The sequence below is a fragment of the Dendronephthya gigantea genome, unplaced genomic scaffold (genome assembly GCF_004324835.1).
Source record: "Dendronephthya gigantea isolate DGI-Jeju-01 unplaced genomic scaffold, DenGig_1.0 000004F, whole genome shotgun sequence".
Classification (NCBI taxonomy): Eukaryota; Metazoa; Cnidaria; class Anthozoa; order Malacalcyonacea; family Nephtheidae; genus Dendronephthya; species Dendronephthya gigantea.
In genome coordinates this window covers 3231953-3253999 of record NW_021163014.1, presented here as the reverse complement: position 1 = coordinate 3253999, position 22047 = coordinate 3231953, and the positions used below count along the sequence as shown (strand labels likewise).

Sequence of the window (22047 nt, the reverse complement as noted above, 5' to 3'; positions counted from 1 at the left end):
TAATTTTCAGAGAGGGAAAATGGAATAATGTTGACTTGACAAGTAAGCTGCTAGGCATCTAGGTGGCTTCGAGGCATTCCTTCCAGGAGAATTAAGAATTTTTATATGTTCAAGGTTTTTTTAGCCGAAAAAAGTTGGCTATTGTCGGCGACACTGAAAACTGAAGTGCTATTGATATTTTAAATGGATTTTCTTCGTCATGCACCAGCCGTCACCAACAATACAAACGCGAAAAAAAATAAGCCATGTTTATTTTATAGCCCGGGTTCCTAGTCCTCGTGAAGAGAGCTCATGCAAAAGTTACTATTGAAAAATACCACAAAAATTGATCGTTACGTTTTTCATTACAATACTTTCTTAATCAAATGGATTCGTCATTGCGTTTATATTAAATTGTACATACCATTGTATACAAACCTATTAAATCTGAATTAATTATTTATATAGAAATCTCATGCAGTTCTAAGCTATATTCAAGCAACCATGGCTGGTCTCTTTTGTCCGATGAATTGATATTCTGTTTCGTACATGTTGGGAACCGAAAATATTTCCTCATTTCCAGCTTCTAAAAAAACAAAGTTCAAAGAATTAATAATAATCAATAAAATAAATTGTAGCTATCTATATATACTAGGATTCGCATTGGACAATTTAAATTCGACCAGAACTTTTTTCTATTATCACTAACCTCGTCTGTGTAACGGTCTGGCAACCGGGCAGTGGAACAGTTGAGCTTTTTTCTTTGCCGGCGGGTCAGTAAAGTTTGAACGAACTTCGGTAGTGAGGCCACTATAGAAATTTACAAAGATATACATCATGTAAGTCAATTCTATTATCGAGTACAAGGCAAAAATCTTGTTTGGAAACCAAGTATCAGTTAAATTAGTATATAGCCACAGGGTGTCGCAGTAAAACCGGAACCCGCGTAAATTAATCATTCGCTGATTATAGATTTGCTGATTGGTCTGAAACGAGATTCCTTAATTGTTATACGAATGTGTTGAAATGTGCAGCCGCAGTTCAGTTCTATTCATAACAAGGAGAGGCTTTATTTAATACAACAACATTAGCTACATACAGTACAGTATGACTTACCTGTGAGGAACAGGTTTTAGTGATTTAGGTAAACGAGGAATGATGGTCGCAGTAGGAAACACCGTCTCGTCTCTCATTGGTCGATCCGATCTTGGAACCGAATGACGAGGAAGAGGATTTTCTTTCGAACCATGACCCCAGGCTTTTGGGTATTCCTCGCATTCCCAGAATGTTGCGTATTCCTTTTTTGGATATTCCCCCAGCTCTTGCCTGGGTAGAAGAGAGAAATATTCAATAAGCAAAATCATTGGTTGCAATAGCCTACATATGAAAGTGCTTATGCAACACTGCGACGAGCAATGAAATTATCGAATAACTATAATGTATACATTATATTTATAAACAAAACGCGGAATAATCGTTTCGCGACTTTCAGTCCACTGAAAAAAAAAGCATCAGTGTTGTTTCCTTGGTATTGTCGACGTATATTTGTGACATAACCATCCAAAGGTTGTATTGAATTATGAATATGAAGACACGCTTTTCAAAACAGCAAAAGAACCAAGAGGCGGTTGTTCAAAAGACGGATAAAATTAGTAAGTATCTACTACAGAGTGATTATCTTAAAACGTTAAAAAATTCTTCACTCTTTGCCTTTGGTGCGGCAAGACTGCATGAACTTCACTATTTTTAAATTTAAAAAAAATATTTTTCAATAATGATAATTAAATTTTAAAATATATATTACGTTTGTAGCTTTTTAAAGCATTTTATTTAGAAGGTTATTTAGAACTAGGCTACTTAGAAGGCGATTGGGGAGAAATTCATATTTTAAAATATCTGTGAAAAGACAGTTATTTATGTGTCAAAGGGGATTACTTCTATAAAAAAACAATCCACTGACTCACTTGTTGAAACGTCTATGATCACGTTGTGTGGTGGTTAAATACATATCACCATGATATGACAAGACCCCACGATCTTTCGGATAATACACACGACCTGCAGCTTCCTCGTTTTGAGTCGATCTTACAAGTTTCTAAAGGTAGTTATAGTATTATTAAAACATGATATTTTTAATTAGTCATTAAGGACTCTACCATGCATCAAGGTTCAGAATTTTTGTCAAACCTGTGCACACCCCTGCCCCCTCTCACAATTCTTTGTTTGTAATGGAGTGTTGAATGCTGATCAGATATAATATTTATCTTTCGGATCAGTATGCAATTAATTCATCTTTCATTTGATGCTGAGATCAACACACACATACCTTGCTTGGTCCATCAGCATGGTGATCATGCAATTTTGGGGGTTGAAATCTTTTGTTAAACAGTGTTTCTGAAATGACTTCTGGTTCTCCTCTATATTTGTCTTTCATTTCGCTACTTTGATAACCCATAGTGAGTGGCTTTCTCCAGGGTTTCACTTTTAACTGCAATATATGAACAGTATAATTAAGATAGGTTAATGAGGAAATGCATTAATTGACATATTTTTTAATTGTGATGATCTAATTATAAAATCCTACAAGATCCTAATTAGGATATTATTGAGACATTTTATGGGTTCAATGCGGACATTAATACAATCATAATTATACGGCCCCATTTACACATGCAGTACTTCATAGCTATCAGATCTGATAAAATTTTGTAATTAACAAAATGCTATGAAGTTGTTTAATGCCCAAGACGTACATAAATACCTATATCAACACTGTTTAATTAATAATTAGCATTAGCTATTATTTAAATTGACATTGTGGGATCCCCTAATATTCCCTGTGTGACATTCGGGGATCCTGAACTGTGTAAATATATTCCCTAAACGATCTTAATAGGATCTTGTTAAGATCTTTTAATTAAATCCCTAAAAAGGATGTTAAATACAGTCCTAATTAAGATTTATACCTGGGGCCAGTTGTATAAAAACATAATTAACTTTTAACTATAGTTAGTAGAATTGACCAAGGGGGGTTGCATGTTTCTGAGTTAACTACAATTTAACTACACAAAATGTAGTCAGAAGTTTTATACAAGGACAACACCAAAAGACTTACCGTTGAAATAGTATCTTCAACATACTGAACATTGCATGACATGGGAGCTTTCTTATAAACTGGTTGAAGCAAGGGTGACTGATGGAACTTGCGATCATGTGTTGATCCTGTTGTAGTTAGATATACTGAAGGCTCATGTAATCCTTTTGATACAGAGGGTGGCAGTGGTGCTAACGTAGTTCGCTAAGAAATTTTAAAAATTAAAATAAGTTAAATAATTTGTCAATCACTCTTACAATACCACCAGTATACTATAAAATGCTCTAGCCATATTAGTATTTTATAATTTGCATGTAGAGCTGCCCATATTTAATAGTTGATTTTAGATACTTATTTTTTTTATATCAAAAATACAGGATAATTAATGATCAATTGCAAGACCTGTATCAATTACAATTTAGTGATCGATATTTGATGGCTACAAACCTATTCAGCAGAGTGCTACAGAGTATTACAGCATATGGAACATGTGTACATATAGGCCAAATCACAACCCCTAATGCTACAAGCTAAATCCTTTATAAGCGGTACCAAAGGACATATCTCATAGTTACAAATTCCAACACAATATTCAAGTTCAATGGAGACACAGAATTGCAATCGTCAAATTTGAGTTAAATATTAAACTTCATGCTACATAATTTCATACACAAGTGTGCATGTACCAATAGACGATAAGAGTTGAGCAAAGACTTACATACAATTGTAGTAAGTTATACCTGTTACTTTATGCATTTTATAATCATATTCGTTCACAAGAGTTCTTGGACAAGTCACAATTATTTATTGAAGATTGATTTAACTCGTAAACGTTGTAAAACAACGTAATCATCAAGCCACAGTTTGTTCTATTAAGTTAAAGAGTTTATTACCTTGAAATTTTTCGATGGAAATTCGAACGGTTCTTCATAAAAATGTGCCTTTGCTGTTGATGTCTCGGCGTTTTGTTCGGTGGATTTCATACTATAAACGAGGAAAGTCTTGAAATTATGACAGTGAAATCGCAATGAACGTCTTTATAGCGTTTTTGTAAGCTTTTAACGACGACTCCTATCTTGTTTGTGGTCGACAACGCAGAATATTTGGTAATTTATATGAGCTCGTCAAGGAGACATGCTTTGTTTTCCTCGTTACATGATGTTGTCATGGGAACAGGGAGTACAACAATGTACAATCGGGGATTTTGCGCGACACGAAAGTAGAAAACGCAATAAATAAGGCCTGTTTCAAACGTCGCATTTTGCATGTGTCGAATACAATTGTTTGAATTATCTGCATGCGAGATGCGACGTATGAAACAATTGAATTCGCTGTTTTTAATTGCGGTCGACCGTGATGCTAAATTCGACTGTTCCGGTCGCATTATGCGAGCTCGATGCGACGTGGTTTCATAGGTCGCATTTTGCATGTGTCGAATTTAATTCGCTTGAAGAAAAAGGCAAAGAACGTCATGCATGTTATGATTTTGAAAGGCCCAAGTAAGGAAATATGGAGGCCGTAGACAAAAGATATGAACCAGAAAAATCGTATTGTATTACGTGTGCATAAAGTTGAGAAAATTCATTTGCCTACCGCGTCTCTTTGTAATGGTTGCGCAGTACACGAATAAAACGAAGAATCCCAAGGCTGGCTGGCTTGCTAGAAGCGGCTGGGAAGCAATTGGATATTGCATAAAGTGCAATATATTTACGCAAGAGTATTAGGAAAATAATAGCAAGAAAAGGATTTCTAGAAATATTACATTTTTTATTTACTCCCAAGCGGACTGTCGCTGGTCATAAGGAATAGAGCCCGCCGAACCGCCGAACTATTTGAATTCAGCACATGCGAAATGCGACGTTTGAAATGACGGTCGGATTATTGTTTTAGGGTCGAATCTAATTAGAATTGTATTCGACACATGCAAAATGCGACGTTTGAAACAGGCCTAAGTCGGCCAATCATTTGATTCAGTGCGTATTTTGGTTTTCTCAGCAGTGATATTTATTCAAAGAATTTAAAGTTAAACGAGACTTACCTGGAAGTTGAAGTTTGATGATAATTCTACCAAATCCGTAGTTGTACTGAGGGTTAACATGAGATGCACGCGGTGTGTTGTCGTGAGTCAGACTTTGAAGAAAACTGTTGTGGACACAATGTCCCACACTAGAACAAAGGTTATTAGCAGAGGGCGGGTAGGGATGGGCATGTTAACCCTCAGTACAACTACGGATTTGGTAGAATTATCATCAAACTTCAACTTCCAGGTAAGTCTCGTTTAACTTTAAATTCTACCAAATCGTAGTTACGTACTTCCGGTTAACATGAGATTTCAAAGCAATTGTGGACACAACGTTCAAACAACATAACAGGAAATTGACGCAATTTATTGCAACACAGCATTTTGATAAACATTATCATCAACAACAGGTTTGTTATAAAACTTGCGAAATACTGAGTCTGATGACCAACCAACATGTTTGAGTATTGAATCTACTGGTACTGTTCCTCGTGCTTTGCTTACACTCGCTGCTCTTGTACTATGAGCAGTGAACACTGCAGTGTCAACGCCACTAAGAGTTAGTGTTTGCTTGATCCATCGACCAACTGTACTGGTACCAACTGGTTGGTGTGGTTTGGCATAAGAAAGTAGTAGCCTGGTAAATGCAGGCTTCCGAAGAGCTGATGTTCGGTCCAAATAAACTTCCAACGTTCTGTAGACACATAGCTCTGCTACTTGATATTTGCGTACATAAAGTGTTGAAAACACATGACCAGGTCGATTTTGTTTAAGATGGTCGGTAAGATGAAACAGATAATACTGTTCCGTCTTTTTCATAGCCGTAGCAGCCAAACATGTTAAAGCATGACATCTTTGTCCTGATGTTAGAGCTAGTAACGTGACAAGTTTGAATGAAAGTTCCTTTAAAGACAATTCATCGAGAGGCTGCATGGTTGCCAGATAATCCAGCACCACATTTACATCCTACGTTTCAGAATACTTAGGTGTTGGTTTCCTGGAATTGAAAACTCCTTTCAAAAACCGAACAATGAAAGGATGCGTCGCCACCGTATAATTCGTACCAGCAAACCTAGCATCCATTAAATAGCTTGATAACGCTGAACGCGCTGTGTTAATAGTCGAATAAGATAATTGTTGTTCAAACAAATTGTTAAGGAAAGTTAATACGTCATTCACAGAGGGTAACATTGAATTAATTTGTTCTTGAAAACAAAACTTGGTCCATTTGTTGAGGTAGACGTTGTTGCTTCTGAGTAGTTGGTCTCCATGATGACATGATGACGTCGGCAACTGGCGGAGAAACGCTGCATTCAAGGATGTTGTTCCTGATATTTTGCATGCCATTAACAGTAATTTGGGGCTCAGAGGGTGAATGTGACCGTGCAGAGGATTGAATAGAACATTCGCCGTTACCCTGAAGAATCGGGGGCACTCGATTAACAAACTTAAAAGTCTGGTGAACCATACCTGAGTGATCCACACTGGCACAACAATGATCATGGTAATCTTCTCCTGCACAACTTTTTGCAAACACCTAGCAATTAAGCAAAAAGGTGGAAAAGCATAACTGTTAGAGAACCTGGTCCAATTTACCGAAAAAGCATCAACAAAGGATGCATGAGGATCCGGTTTCCATGAGATATATACTTCCGTTTGTCTATTTAATCGACTGGCAAACAAATCAACATCCGGCTGACCGAAATGCCAAGCAATTCTGGTAAACTTGGACGAGTGTAACGTCCACTCTAAGGCGATATTAAATTCTCTCGAAAGTTTATCAGCAATAATATTTTGTTTCCCCGGAGTAAAGGCAGCGGATAACCAGTTATTGTGAGCTATTGCCCATAACCAAATATCTTTACTAACAGTGTCACACTCTATAGATTTGCATCCTCCCATTCCATTTATATAAGCGACCGCTGTGGTGTTATCTGATTCGATGCGGATGTGTTGATTTCGAGTTGCATGAAGCAGTGACCGTAGACCAAATTTTATGGCTAACAGTTCTAAAACATTTATGTGAATTACAGCTTCTTGTGCGGACCAAAGTCCCTGTGTTGTGTTTGTGCCAGCTATAGCACCCCAACCTAGATGGGAAGCGTCAGTTGACATAACAATTATAGGTATACCATGATCGATAGTTCGCGACGCTGTCGGAAGGGAGGAGACCCACCAATTTAGTTCATCAATACTAGCTTGTGATAAACAGGTTTTGGCATCAAAATCCCATTTAGATTGTTTTAATGCTAAATCTTTGTCACGCTCGAGCCCCCTGTAATATAGAGGGCCCAATTCAACTCCTGGAAACGTAGAGACCAGAGTACCAATGAGGGAGGCTAATTCTCGTATAGTAGACCGTTTTGCTCGTAAAAATTGCAAACATGTAGCTATAGACCAATTGCGAAACTTAGTGACCGCGCCTTCGTGCAACATGGAAACGAGGCTTATTATGCAAAAAACAATATTTGTATTTTTTGCCGTACAAAGCTATTCGCCGAGTTATATGCCGTTTTTCGCCTTTGTTTTACATTTTTTTTGATACCTTTCAGCTTGGTTTCATCGTTGTTATCATAGTTTTCAGGTTAGGAAGTTTTGCCTTTCAATTGAGGCGTTTTTGTGGTGTTTTCATTAATCTTTTCGGCTGCTTTCGTCGGGGAAATATAGAAAAGGCCGACACAAACTCAGGTAAAAGTTTAGTTTTTCCAAACTATTTCGTCTCAAGTTTTGAAAATGTATTTCATTTTTCTCCCTCTTATTTGTGCAAAATTTGGCGTTATGTATTTGGTGCAAAATCTATGTTTTTTATGTCAAAAGTTATTGAAAAGTGACAGTCAGATTATATAATTTTCAAACCTGATGACTGAAATGGCTTCATTTATCCAAATTTCTTCACAAATATCACTGTATTTTTTTTCTTTATACCACAGTAATACTGTTAAAATGGTCAAAAGTAACTGACTGAAATGTTTTTATATTCGTTTTAATAAAGTAGAGACGATGCATAGCTTGCATGCCGGCCTGAAGGCCGAATTTTATAAAAGTCGAATTCGAATGCATCTGAGTTTGCATCTGAATTCTGCATTTTTGTTAGTACAAAACACTATTCTTTCTATCTACTACCATGCAATAGATGTTTAATAAGGGTTAACCAGGAATACTTGAAAAGGAAAGGATTCCGTTCACCATTGCAAACGGAAAAACACTTGCGAACTCCGGTTTAAATATTTTTCGCTTTCGGCTTTGCCATCATGTAAAGGTGTATCTTAAAAAACGCTGCAGCTCGCATTGTGGCTACCTTTATAGTATGTTATTGCGGGAAAAGGATTGTTCAAATGGCAATTCAAAATAGACAATGATATTATGTCTTGGTTATAAGTATTTTACTATCCATGTCATGCATGTGTGCCAAGTTGAAGAGTTGTTTTGCTTTTCAGTCGGCATCACGTCACATGTACTGTAGTCTATATACACAGGGAAAATAAACATAAAACTCCGTCGCTTATTTTATCTGTTATAGTTTTTGTCAACAGATTTCTACTATTTTTTTGCTGAGCTGTAAAATTGTTGTCAAATTACATCTTATCGATCGATAAAATTGGTATAAAAAAATTTTAGATGAGAAATGTGAACATGGTGGTTTGTTCGATCGTGACTTTTCAATAATTTTTGACATAAAAAACATAGATTTTGCACCAAATACATAACGCCAAATTTTGCACAAATAAGAGGGAGAAAAATGAAATACATTTTCAAAACTTGAGACGAAATAGTTTGGAAAAACTAAACTTTTACCTGAGTTTGTGTCGGCCTTTTCTATATTTCCCCGACGAAAGCAGCCGAAAAGATTAATGAAAACACCACAAAAACGCCTCAATTGAAAGGCAAAACTTCCTAACCTGAAAACTATGATAACAACGATGAAACCCAGCTGAAAGGAATCGAAAAATATGTAAAACAAAGGCGAAAAACGGCATATAACTCGGCGAATAGCTTTGTACTGCAAAAAATACAAATATTGTTTTTTGCACAATAAGCCTCGTTTCCATGTTGCACGAAGGCGCAGTCACTAAGTTTCGCAATTGGTCTATGATTTTTGTAATTTTCTTTTCTGGGAGAGAAACCGTCATAGTAAGCGAATTTAACAAAAATCCCAAAAATTCCAAACTTTGGGTTGGCTGAAAAACTGATTTGGTAGGGTGTGGCACGAACCCCAATTGGACAAACAAATTAGTGGCATTAAACGTAGCATCTTGGCATGATTGAACAGTGTCCTCGAGATAAATGGAGTCATCAATATAACCTAGGCACGAGTGGCCATATTGTGATCGTAAAGTTGCAAACACAGGCTTCAGAACTTTGGTGAAAATGCGCGGGCTACTCGTTAGTCCCATTAGTAACGCTGTAAACTGATAAAGTACTCCGCGCCAGCAAAACTTAAGATATTTTCTATCTGCTGGTATAACTGGGATAGAATAGTATGCGTCTTTCAGATCAATAGTCGTCATGAAGCAGCCAGGTTTCATCATTTTCACAGCAGTTTCTAATGTGTCCATTTTAAACTTTCGGTAAGTAACAGCTTCGTTAAGTTTCTTAAGATTAAAAATCACTCGAAATTTGCCTGATTCCTTTTTTGGTCGAATGAAAATAGGTGAAATAACCTCACCAGGCTCATGTGTTGTATGTTCAATAACATGTTTGGATAAAAACTCGGTAACTTCTTTATCAACAGCATGTTGTTCCGGTTGTGATAATTTATATTCCAAATTAAAGCTATGTCTTGTTGAGGATGGTTCATAATCAAACTCAATTTTATAATTAGTCACACAACTTAATACAAACGGGTCTGAAGTAATTATTTCCCAATATTCAAGATGGGATCTTAGTTGCCCAGCCATAAAAGGTGGTTGTTTGTTAATCAATTCATTTATTCTATTAATATAACTGACCTGTTGTGGAGTAGATGAAACTAATTTGGTGGAGGTCTTGTCTGGTTGGAACTGAACTTCGCCCCTGGCCTTCGACGGTGGGAGCCTCTGTCCCCGAAAAAAGACTGTAGTGTAGATAACCGGTGACTTGATCCTTTACTGGCATTGCTTCACATTAATGTTGCGCTGCTTGATCCCCGTGATTGAAATCGTGCATAAGGATGATATCCTCGTCCCCGTCCTCTGTGAGAACTGGAAAGCTTACTGCCAAGTTTATTGGCTTTTGCGACTTCATCAATCTCTTTCCCGATGTCATCTCCAAACAGCTCACTCGTTATAGGTGTCGTAGGGTTACAGAGCGATGCATATTGTGTATTCAGGTCAGGCCGTAACAAGTCTCGACGTTTAAGATTCAATTCTCTGTTGCCCGACAAGGCGAGAACGAGGGCATGGGTTAGAATCGTTCTAACCTCCCCGGTTGACTTTCCACAAGCTTGAATAATAGCATAAATGCAGGACATAAATAATTTCTGACACTTTTGCATGGAGCTATCCGCTGTTTTAGTCCCTTGCTTAAGCTGGTGCCAAATAACTTTGTTAACTTTTGGCGTTACAAGCAACTGACAGTTATCTGGTCGAAGATACTTCTCAAGTAGCTCTTCGATTTTCAATTTAGGTAATTTGTTTGTAACAAGATCACCGACAACCTTGGCCAATTTTTCGTCAATTGCTGGCGCTGTTTTATCCGCTGTAGAAAATTCAGCTGCCAATTCGTCAAACGAGCTCACTGTGTCCTCAGTAGCATCAGTCGTTTGGAGTTCAGTCGAGTGTGACTCATTAATTGTCTCCTCACTTTCATCGCACACTTCATCGCCGACGACATACTGTTCGAATTGCTTGAAAATATCGTCTTTCATTTGAGCCATCATTTCCGACATCATGTTGGCCATAGACTCCTGCAACTCGTTGGGCATGAAAGCTTTTGGTGTTGGTTGCCCGTCCGGTATACAAGTTTCGCCGGAAGAGGTTTCCATCACTGAAAACCGAAAAAATATATCACTGATATCCTGAAATGATTCGTCACACATGACTAATATCAAGTCATGCTATATAACCTATGTAAAGGGGAAACGATAACTTTCTTTCCCGTGAGGTTATAACTGGGAAACTATAAATTTCTTTCCCGTGTATGCGGCATTGCCTAAGGTTGACCTAAATGGGAAACTATGACTTTCTTTCCCACGGCCTTCAGCAAAAGCCGAATATGAGTGAGGCTATAAAACACTCAACTGCATATGGCCGTTAACAGGCTGATAAAGTGGCGATAATGAATGCCAATGGTTCTGTATTTATCAACTCGTTAGATCTAAAAGGGGTAATAACAGTATTAGTAAAAAATAACGCAAGAAAATAGTGCAAACATTTACCTATAATGTTCCAAAAGATATCCAAAGTTCCAGTCAAAAAACGTCCTAACAGCACGACTACACAACTGGTACTGACTCACGACAACACACCGCGTGCATCTCATGTTAACCGGAAGTACGTAACTACGATTTGGTAGAATCAAAATATCAATAAATGTGTAGATATTGTTAGCAGGGCCGTAGCTAGACCGCTTAATTGGGGGGATGTATATTCGTATATTCATGTTTATCTACCGTAGGAACAATAGCGTACAAAAGAAATTAGTCGGGCATAGGACGAATATATGAATATACAACCCCCAAATTAAGCTTCTAGCTACGGCCCTGATTGTTAGAGCCTTCAAATTTAAAAATTGCCTAAATTTCCAATTCAGTCTGATTTTTCTGACTCATATTCGTTTAAAATCCATACGCATATGCATACGTATTTTAAAAAAACACGTTTGTTTTTACATTACGACTGTACTTCCTCTAAAGGTGAGAGATCTATGACATGCCTCTCCCTCGATCGATCCTCCAACGTTGTCAACGAGAACGGGGGTAGGAGGTAGAGATTGTGTTGGGGTAGGTGGTGGAGATTGTGGTGGGGTAGTTGTGGTGTGGTAGGTGGTGGAGATTGTGGGTGAGTAGGTGATGGAGATTGTGGCGGTTGTTAAATTGCATTTCGTTCGGACCCATTACATCTCATGAATTACCCTAATTAGTTTACAATAAATAATAGGAGTTTCAAGATCCTTTGCCACAATGTCAGGTAATAATATGGATAGTATGTACTGGTTGAGGGAAAGTATGTAAAACAGCTATTTCTCCATGTTATACAGTTATGGATTTGATTGGGGACTGTAGCAGTATACACCCCAAGTATAGTATACTGTTAGCCTATAATCATCGAAGGGAATCACAGACTTTGATAATCTATGGTCTAAGGTATTGGGGTACATGAAGGATTGCCATATTTTTCTAATATATATGAATTTTAGATTTCGCAGAGCATTTATAAAACTAAAATAATATTGTTGGGAGCTGGCCTTTTTGCCTGAAAAATTGAAATAATATAAAAATATTGACTAAAAATGTTTAAATACCAACCTTTTACGTCGTCATCATGGCTTAAAAAAACTGCCTGTATTCCAATACAGTTGTTACTTTCTCGATTTGATCGACCATAAGAGCGTTTGATGGGGAAATTACGGTAACGATTGTTTCTGGTCATACGGCAGAAACATTGCTTCTCTTCGCTTTAACGAAGTCGAATAAAGGTGGCAAAAGTTGGTATATTAGAGATTTTCCAGACCAAAGTCACCATACGGAAAACCCGTCGGCGTCGGTAGGACGGCGATTACTTCTCTTCCATTAATAATATGACGAATAGCGTCTTTTCCTCCTTTTTCAATGTTATGTTAGTGAAAAATTGATCTAAATCTTGGTTAGGGAAAAAATTATAGCTTCTTGAAGCAAGGTTTCATCAATACATGCATTTGCAGTCTTAGCGCTCGCCATGTTTTCTTAATATTTTTGCCTGATTCTATTCTATGCGACCAAGCCTTTTCGTCGGAATTCCGACGGAGATCAACCAGCGTATCCCAGGGCCTACGTGGAGAGCAACGGAGCTAGGCCCTGGGGACGAGGATGCTCTGGGGTATAATAACATACTGAACACACTGCAAAAACGCGAATTTCCGCGCGAATGTCTACTCCTAGACACTGTAGACACCTTGTTTCAATACTTATTATGCATATCTGTTGGACCAGAATCGCGGACATAATTAATTTTGCATAATTAATTATTGTATTTACTCAAATGTCTTTAAATCGCGTATAATGTAATGCTGGTGTGGGTTTATGTCAATTTTAGTTTATTTCTACAAATGTTTTGTGTCGTATTCAACATGGAGGTATCTAAAACTTTGGCTTGGTGAAGCAGAAAGAAGAAAGAATACTGATCAAAAATTCTAAAATCTACCTCAAAATATTTGGAATAACTTGTTCTGAAACTATAATTATCAATCGAGGCAAATTATAACCGAACTACTATAATACAGTTGTATATTTAAGCGTTTTAGTACTTTGTATTGTACAGTTTATACTATAAACTCACGGGGTTATTGGTTGACACAATATGATGACGCATGCAAATTTCACCGAGAGTGGGATGTTAATTTTGTTCACAGTTCCTGGCCGTGCTAGATAATTTTAGTTACATACATTTCGCAATGTAATCAATGTAAATATAATTATACTTCATTCGCACTGAGGACGGCCCGGCTACAGTTACGTCGAAACATCTTTGGAATAAAATATTTTGTCGTTCATTTCAAATGCTTAATTTGATGAAATATCAACAATTGACATTGTGCATGCTCTCCTGTCTTACCCATGTTTATCTTTCGTCTTCCGTTCCAGCAATGTATCAATCATTAGTCTGATCCACGTCGCCTTACGACAAAAATATTTATTTACTGAAATAATGTGTTGAACGGGCCTTATATATGATATATTTACAATAATACTTTATTTTATTAATAATCATTATTTTCAATATATTAGTCTACTTGCAGGCGAGCAGGATACATCTTGAAAAAGGACTAAAAATTTCAAACAGGAAATACAAGTGCAGTCGATATAGCTTATACTTCTAGTTTAACACACAACTAACAAACACAAGATAAATACATTCCACAATACTTTCTAGTGAAGTTCTTATTCCATATTGTATAACATCGAAAGTATATTGTTGTCTAATATTGTTGTTAATATTGTTTTCTAATTTTTGTAGAATTTAAAATTCTTAAGTAAAAAAATTCAATGTGAGTTCAAATTCAAAATCTATTGAGTGCCGGAACCAAACAATGCGCTACGTCTTCCGTCTCAGCAATAACCTCATAATTAAAAGACCGTAAGAATTGACATTAATTCATTCAGCTAAAAATTTTCTCGTTGGCAACTTGCGGCAAACGAATTCTACATCTTTCTTCGTGGTTCGATTGAACAGGTTTGTTATAGGTTAACACTATACTAATTTTTAAATGGTCATATGATTTCATTTTCCCATTTAATGTTATTAATCAGATTAATCCTAAATACCAATCCTAAAAGGCCGCCGCGGATTTGGATTCCATAGACAGTCACTAGCATCTTTGATAGTTTGAAGCTTGAAATTCACCTAAATGTCCATTAAGTGCCTGCTTAATGGCATAATGCAGCATGATCGGGCAATGCATGAGCTTTGAAATTTCTTATAAAAGTGTAGGCCGGGCTATGGCTCAGTAAATTGTGTTCTTGGTTTGAAATGATGGTTTGAAATATATGTTACTTATTTTTACAGAATAAATCTTTAGAAAAACAAAACGCTTTCCCTCGGCGTCGAGCATAAAATATTGCTGCGATTTTATATGCGATTTTCTTCTTTGGATAGATGTGAACGAGTGATTTAATTGCTGATATTTAAATGTGGGCTCTTATACATCCGAGCATACGTAACTAATTACTCGTTAGCAAAAATCGCAAGCGTAAACGAGTCTTCCGTTTTTGTGTACTTTTAATTATATTTCTATATAGACTGCGTGGATCTGTATGTAATAAAATTTATTAATATTTTTTCAGTCCTTGAAAGCTGATTGGTAAAGGAGAAAGTGATGAAGAGCTACACAGTTGCCCTCATTCTCCTTGTTTTTGTTCTGATCCAATGTACTTTCGTTGAATCTGGCGGTTGGTTTTCGCGTCGCCGTCGACGAAACAGATGCAAGTACCCTATTTCAGGATACGGAAATCATGGTAGGATGCTTTTTAATTGTGGTATAAAATCATCGCAAATACATATTTCGCGAGCACAACATACGTCTTTCGTCCAATAAAATTAATTAGCAATTTGGAGACCATGTGAGTGGCGATGCAGGTCGTGTAAGTTTCCTATTTGATAAAATGATTGCGATTGCTCGTTCAATAACTAAATAACTAGAGATACATTGCATGCAAAGTCCCCTCGCCTGAAGCAATACACATATATTTGCAGCAATACATGCACATATATTTGCATCACCGAAATTCTATAATATACTCGTTTCTGCTGAATGATCGAAGTCGTAAAGTAAAACCCTATATCTTGGTACGATTATAGCCATAATTGTGCTATGAATAGTTTTAAATACTACAATTTTTTGCTAAATTTCAATTACTTTCTAAGCATTTAATTCACCTTTAAAAAAATAAATACTTTCCAAATCAAAATCATTTCAACGAAATTGACGAATAAATTCGAATGAGGTGTGATACATTTGTTGATAAATCCACATATTAAACTTACAAAAATACTTGCATGCTTTAAAATACAAAATTTACCGATTTACTTGTACAAAAACACTTTAAAAATGCTTCAAAATCGTAGATTTTTTACCATCCATTTGAATGAAAGTTTTTCTATCCGAAGGCATCTTTTACTTAATATTTTAATTAATTATACGACTCAATTTTTCGTATATTTTAAACACCATCCAAATGAGAAATATTATTTAAAAAAAGTTTTATAATTCAAAAAATCAGTTATGCTGACGTGGACCCAAATTTTAATTTAGCCAATCGCACGTTGCCAAACTCACGCATGCGCATAACTTACAAAAACGCCCAAAGTCCATGGCATAATGGTGGACAACTTATTTGCATAACCGGGCGTAATTAAAATCTCCGAGCGGAATTAGTACCCTCGCCCGGTGCTTCGCACCGGCTCGGGGATTAATGCCAATTAACGCAACGCGGTGAATTCCTGCATGCCGAAGCCTTGCTTCCAATTATGCGTTTTCCATAATATTATGCACTTATACACACCCCGCAGAAAATTCATTTAAACATTACATTCGCATGAAAGAACCAAAGAAATCGAACATTTTCACATCCAATAAGGCATCGGAAGCAACAATTAGTCCTATCAAAAACGAAAACGAAGACACGGCTGAGCACCAGCTGCCTAACGGGGTCGCTTAAAGTCTTTTGATATATTCAAAACAAAACGAAAAGTCCACAACCATGCACAAAAAAATGAAAAGCTTCATTGATGCATTTTAGGCCAACGAAGTGAGTATTTCTATGGCACAACAAGTCTCTTTAAAGGTAGAAAACGAGTTTTTCAAACAGGCAGATGGAAACTTCGCCATAGCTTGATCCTGTTCCGTGGAAAGATCTTTGAGTGGGGTTTGGGAAGTCCGAAAACCTACAAAATGAATCGGAGCCCAAGTCATTGTGGAATACGCTGGAGTTGGCGTAGTAAAGGCACGAGCAAATGCCACTTGAGCGATGCCGAGACCTGGACCCGAAATTATCGTCGACGCTACGGCAAGTACAGGCTGTTCAGCAACAACTGTCATTACTTCGTTAACCGATTGATAAAATACTTGGACAAAGATTGCGGGCGTTGGGGATAATGCAAATATGGACTTTTCTTGGATACTGATAATTATGGACTTTTCTTGGAACTTGAAGTGATACATATATTGATTATTGGACACTAGTACTAGCAAACATAAACCTGCATGGGACATGTAGTATTTTTTGCAATAGTAAAATTTCCCATTAATTAGCAATAAAAAGGCGATTTCAGTTTTTGTGTTCCTCTTTATTGTTTTTTTGATTTGGTTTTTAATTCTCAGGAATACACAAATTGAATAGAGATTTACTCATTCAAAACAACTATAAATTATTTTCTATAATATATGATATTCCTATCAAAAACCATGACATGAATAGCTGACATCTAGAACGTCAACTGGAAAAAAAATTACACATGACGCAAACCCCGAATATTTTACCACGCGAATGAATAAACTTTTCTCCAGCGGAGATTTCGTGAGGAGTTTGCTTCGAGAGGCGAGTTTCTTTAGTGATAGTACCTGCACGGGCTGAGCACAATCTGCCTAACCGGGTCGCTTGAAATATAACTATAGCCATACACAAAAATGAAAGGTATGTGTATTTTACTTTTTAGGTCAACGGAGTGACTATATTTATGACACAACAATTCTCTTTAAACAAAATATTTGCGAAGAATATTTATTTAATGTGATTTTATAAAATAGACTACCGAGGCAAGGTGTACCCTCTAGGGGATACGCCTTGCCGACGAGAAAAAATCTTATTTGTTGGGCTTGGTGTCTTATCTAAAAGACCGACAGGTAGTGCATGGAGTGCACGCAATATGGGAAAGTTGGTCAATGGCCAGCAGCAATGTGCATGAAAACGAACAGGCCTGCTTAAACTACAAACTGTCAGTTTCAGCGTGACATCGCAGAAGATAAAACTCGTTTAAAGTTGAACCCACCTCCTCCCCAAATCCTTCACTAGCAATCATGTACATCGCATTAATTAAAGTATAGCTGAAATAATATAAAGAGGACCTTTATACATCTCAAATAGCAATTTTAGTGGGCGAACATATTATGTAGGAACTGGCGGTAATTTGCCTCCACCATTTTCTGAGCATAAATATTTGGACTTTTAACGGAATGTATTCATAAGTATCGTTTTGTTTAACATAAATAAACCGGCTAGGAGAGCCATTACTCCTAGTCAAAATTATTCGAAAACGGCGTAAAATTTGATGTGTCATTATTAATGCTCAGAAAATTGAGATGCGGAACGGGTATATGTTAAATTCATGGCTTGCAATATACCTGTGCGTAAACAAATCACACAACATAAAGGACGAAAATAGTTTATCAAGCGTTCAAAGGTAAACTTAGCCATAGCCTGATCTTGTTCCGTGGGAAAATCTTTGTAATTCATTGGGGTTTGGAATATATTCACCGATTACTTATCGTTCTCCCAGAAACTCCCACGCCCACGCCTGTATCTTTAATTGTATATAGAAACACGGAAAATGTTTTATATTCTTTAAGCATTAAGTACTCCGAAATGACACGATATTTAAAAAAGTATGGCAGTGGAATCGATGTAAACAAAGCTTTCTTTTGCAATGCGGACTTTTACCCACGCACCCTAAACTTTGAGGCTGGCGTCGAACGTTTGACTGAAACAATGGAACAATTTTCTACATCAAAGTTCAAAACGGAAATTAGGCAAAGAAAAAAGTTTAAATAAATCACGATGTTCTGGCGTTTTATCCTGCGATCATGCTCTTTCAATACTTATAATGCATATCTGTTGAACCAGAATCGCGGACATAATTATTTTTGCATAATTCATTATTGCATTTACTCAAATATCTTTAAATCGCGTGTAATGTAATGCTGGTGTGGGTTTATGTCAATTTTAGTTTATTTCTACAAATGTTTCGTGTAGTATTCAACGTGGAGGTACCTAAAACTTTGGCTTGGTGAAGCAGAGGAAGAAAGAATACTGTTAAAAAATTCTAAAATCTATCCCAAAATATTTGGAATAGCTTGTTCTGAAACTATAATTATCAATCGAGGCAAATTAAAACCGAACTACTATGATACAGTGGTTTATTTAAGCGTTTTAGTACTTTGTATTGTACAGTTTATTATAAACTCACGGGGTTATTGGTTGACACAATATGATAACACATGCAAATTTCACCGAGAGTGAGATGTTAATTTTGTTCACATTTCTTGGCTGTGCTATATAATTTTAGTTACATACATTTCGCAATGTAATCAATGTATAAATATAACTATATATTTCATTCGTACTGAAGACGGCCCGGCTATAGTTACGTCGAAACATGTTTGGAATAAAATATTTTGATTAATATGTATTTTTTATTCGTTTATTTCAAATGCTTAATTTGATGAAATATCAACAATTAACATTGTGCGTGTCTTCTGTCTTACCGATGTTTATTTTTCGTCTTCCCTTCCAGCAATATATCAATGATTAGTCTGAATGATCCACGTCGCTTTACGACAAAAATATTTATTCACTGAAATAATATGCTGAACGCGCTTTATATATAATATATTTTAATAAATAATAATACTAAGTATTATTTTTAATATATTAGTTACTTGCAGGTGAGCAGGATACATCTTGAAAAATGACTAAAATATTCAAACAGGAAATACAAGTGCAGTCGATATAGCTTATACTTCTAGTTTGACACGTAACTAACAAACACAAGTTAGCTAAATACCTTCCACAATACTTTCTGGAAAAGTTCTTATTTAATATTGTAAAACCGAAATTATATTCTTGTCTAATATTGTTGTTAATATTGTTGTCTAATTTTTGTAGAAAAACACTGATCGAGCAGCATACAGGCTACAGCAGAAAATACACTAGAATGCATGATTATACTGAACGTTTTAAAAGAGATCAACTGGCGTTGTGAATGCATGCTGTGTTTCCTGCAGTGTATATATACGTACGTAGTGCTTAAAATTCTTAAATAAAAAATCAATGTGCTCTTTCGTTCTTGCACAGAATTGAATGCCGGAACCGAAGCAGGCATGCGCTACATCTTTCGTGTCGGCAGCAACCTTACAATCAAAAGACCATACGAATTGACATTAATTCATTAATTCAGCTAAAAATTTTCTCGTTGAAAACTTGCGGCAAACAAATTCTACATCTTTCTTCGTGGTTGCAGTGAAGAGGTATGTTATAGGTAAAAACTATACTAATTTTTAAATGGTCATATATGATTTCATTTTCTCGTTTAATGATATTTGCCAGATTAATCCCAAATACCAATCCTAAAAGTTCACAAGATATTTAAAATTATAAATCGCCGCCGCGGATTTGGATTCCGTATAGTCGCTAGCATCTTTGATAGTTTTAAGCTTGAAAGTGTCTATTAAGTCATGAAGCATGATCGGGCAATGAGCATTGAGTCATTTCTTATAAAAGTATAGGCCGGGCTATGGCTCAGTAAATTGTGTTCTTGGTTTGAAATGACTGTGCGTTGCTACATGCATGTAGTAATATTAAATGAATATATATTATTTGCTGTGATAAATCTTTAGAAAAACATAACAAATACGATTTCCCTCGGCGTCGAGCATAAAGTATAGGATTTCGGACCGTGGTCAGATACCGTAAAATTCCTTCCGCTCCTACAGCCAATCAGATTACAAGAATTAAACGCCACAACTAAAATTTCGAAATAATCTTGTCATGTGTGATGCAGTCATTCGTTTATTTCTTGTGTGATGATTTGTGTAACAGCCGTCGCTGTTAGCTGGTTCACACTAAAGTCTTGCGATTTTTGCTGCGATTTTATGTGCGATTTTCTTCTTTTGATTGATGTGAACTAGTGATTTAGTTACTGATATTTAAATGTAGGCTCTTATACGTCAGAGTATCCGTAACTAATTACTCGTTAGCATCTGTTAAAAGTAGAAAATCGCGCAAAAATCGCAGCAAAAATCGCAAGTGCATGTAAACGAGCATTAGCGTTTTGTGTACTTTTAATGATATTTTTATGACTGCGTGGATCTGTATGTAATAAAAAATATTTTTAATATATTTTTCAGTCATTGAAAGTTGATTGGAGAAGGAGAAAGTGATGAAGACCCACACAGTTGCCTTCATTCTCGTTGTTTTTGTTCTGATTCAATGTACTTTCATCGAATCTGGCGGTTGGTTTTGGCGTCGCCGTCGACGAAACAGATGCAAGTACCCTATTTCAGGATACGGAAATCATGCATGGTAGGGTGCTTTATAATGGTTATCTTATAAGAAAATATTTACTGCGATGTGCGTAGTTGCGGATTCTTAAATTCCCTTTACCTCAAACGCGTTTGTTGATAAATATAGGTACATGTAGATACATTTTATAATGCATTCATTTGATGATAACCACTGAGCTATATTATAATTCCTGGAGGACTTGCTCGCCACCAAAAAGCGTACCAAAAAAGATGGCGGATTTTCAGCTTTGCTGACGCCACATGGTCCCCTTTGCCATTGGTAATTACCTCTGACATACCGCGATACAAAGTCAAAAACGTGTCCATCACACTCCGATTTTTATAAAAATATTTTCGGTTTTCGGTATTGTTTTCGGCATATATTTTCTCCTTATTTCATCTATAAAAGGTCTCTTTTCCCTGTTCAACACGTTAAATGGAGAAATGGTTTCTTGCTCTACTTATGTTGCTGTGAATGGCCTAATTCACATATCGGGATATTAATTTTTACCTAAGGTAAGCCTGTTTTCATAACATTTTCGTTTTTCGCCTTTGGTATATAGACAACTACCAAAGCGTCTGTTGCAGTAATTCCTTTGAAATTAATATTAAAAACGGCAAATATGCTTCAGCCTTTTTGATCAATGGTACATGACTTAGTTACGCTATGAAAAACTATATTTTATGCCCAAAAAGGATGAATAACTGATCTTTTGAGTTTTGGCTAGGTTGTTTTTTTGAATAGAACTCTTATGGGATTTGAAAATATATCATGCACTGGAGCTTTCACTCATATTTAATGCCAATTCATGAGTATTTTCATTTAAACAATTAAGATAAATCAATACTAAATCCTCCCAGTGAATCTACTAGTCTCTCTATTGATGCTTATAATTATAGTCTATTTTAGATGAATTTAAAACATTAAACATGATGACTGTGTACATTTCACTGTTATATTTCAACAGTGTTTGTTAAAAGTCTAGTATGTTATCTTGTTTGC

The 22047-nt window shown here is 36.3% G+C and overlaps 1 protein-coding gene and 1 long non-coding RNA gene across 2 annotated transcripts; one reads left to right on the top strand and one right to left on the bottom strand.

The window, feature by feature from the left end:
* On the bottom strand, positions 1 to 4304 carry LOC114515687. The gene is made up of 7 exons (XM_028534987.1): positions 3967 to 4304; positions 3095 to 3277; positions 2306 to 2467; positions 1944 to 2074; positions 1096 to 1305; positions 689 to 789; positions 1 to 565 (listed from the first exon to the last, which is right to left on the bottom strand). Exons 1-7 carry the CDS (start codon positions 4054 to 4056, stop codon positions 474 to 476), a joined length of 969 nt encoding a protein of 322 aa, XP_028390788.1. The 5' UTR covers positions 4057 to 4304; the 3' UTR covers positions 1 to 473.
* Positions 4305 to 13740: 9436 nt separating this feature from the next.
* LOC114515579 lies at positions 13741 to 17037 on the top strand. Its single transcript, XR_003686203.1, has 3 exons — positions 13741 to 14440; positions 15052 to 15222; positions 16507 to 17037. It is a non-coding gene; the product is annotated as an uncharacterized LOC114515579 (long non-coding RNA).
* The last annotated feature ends 5010 nt before the right edge of the window (positions 17038 to 22047 follow it).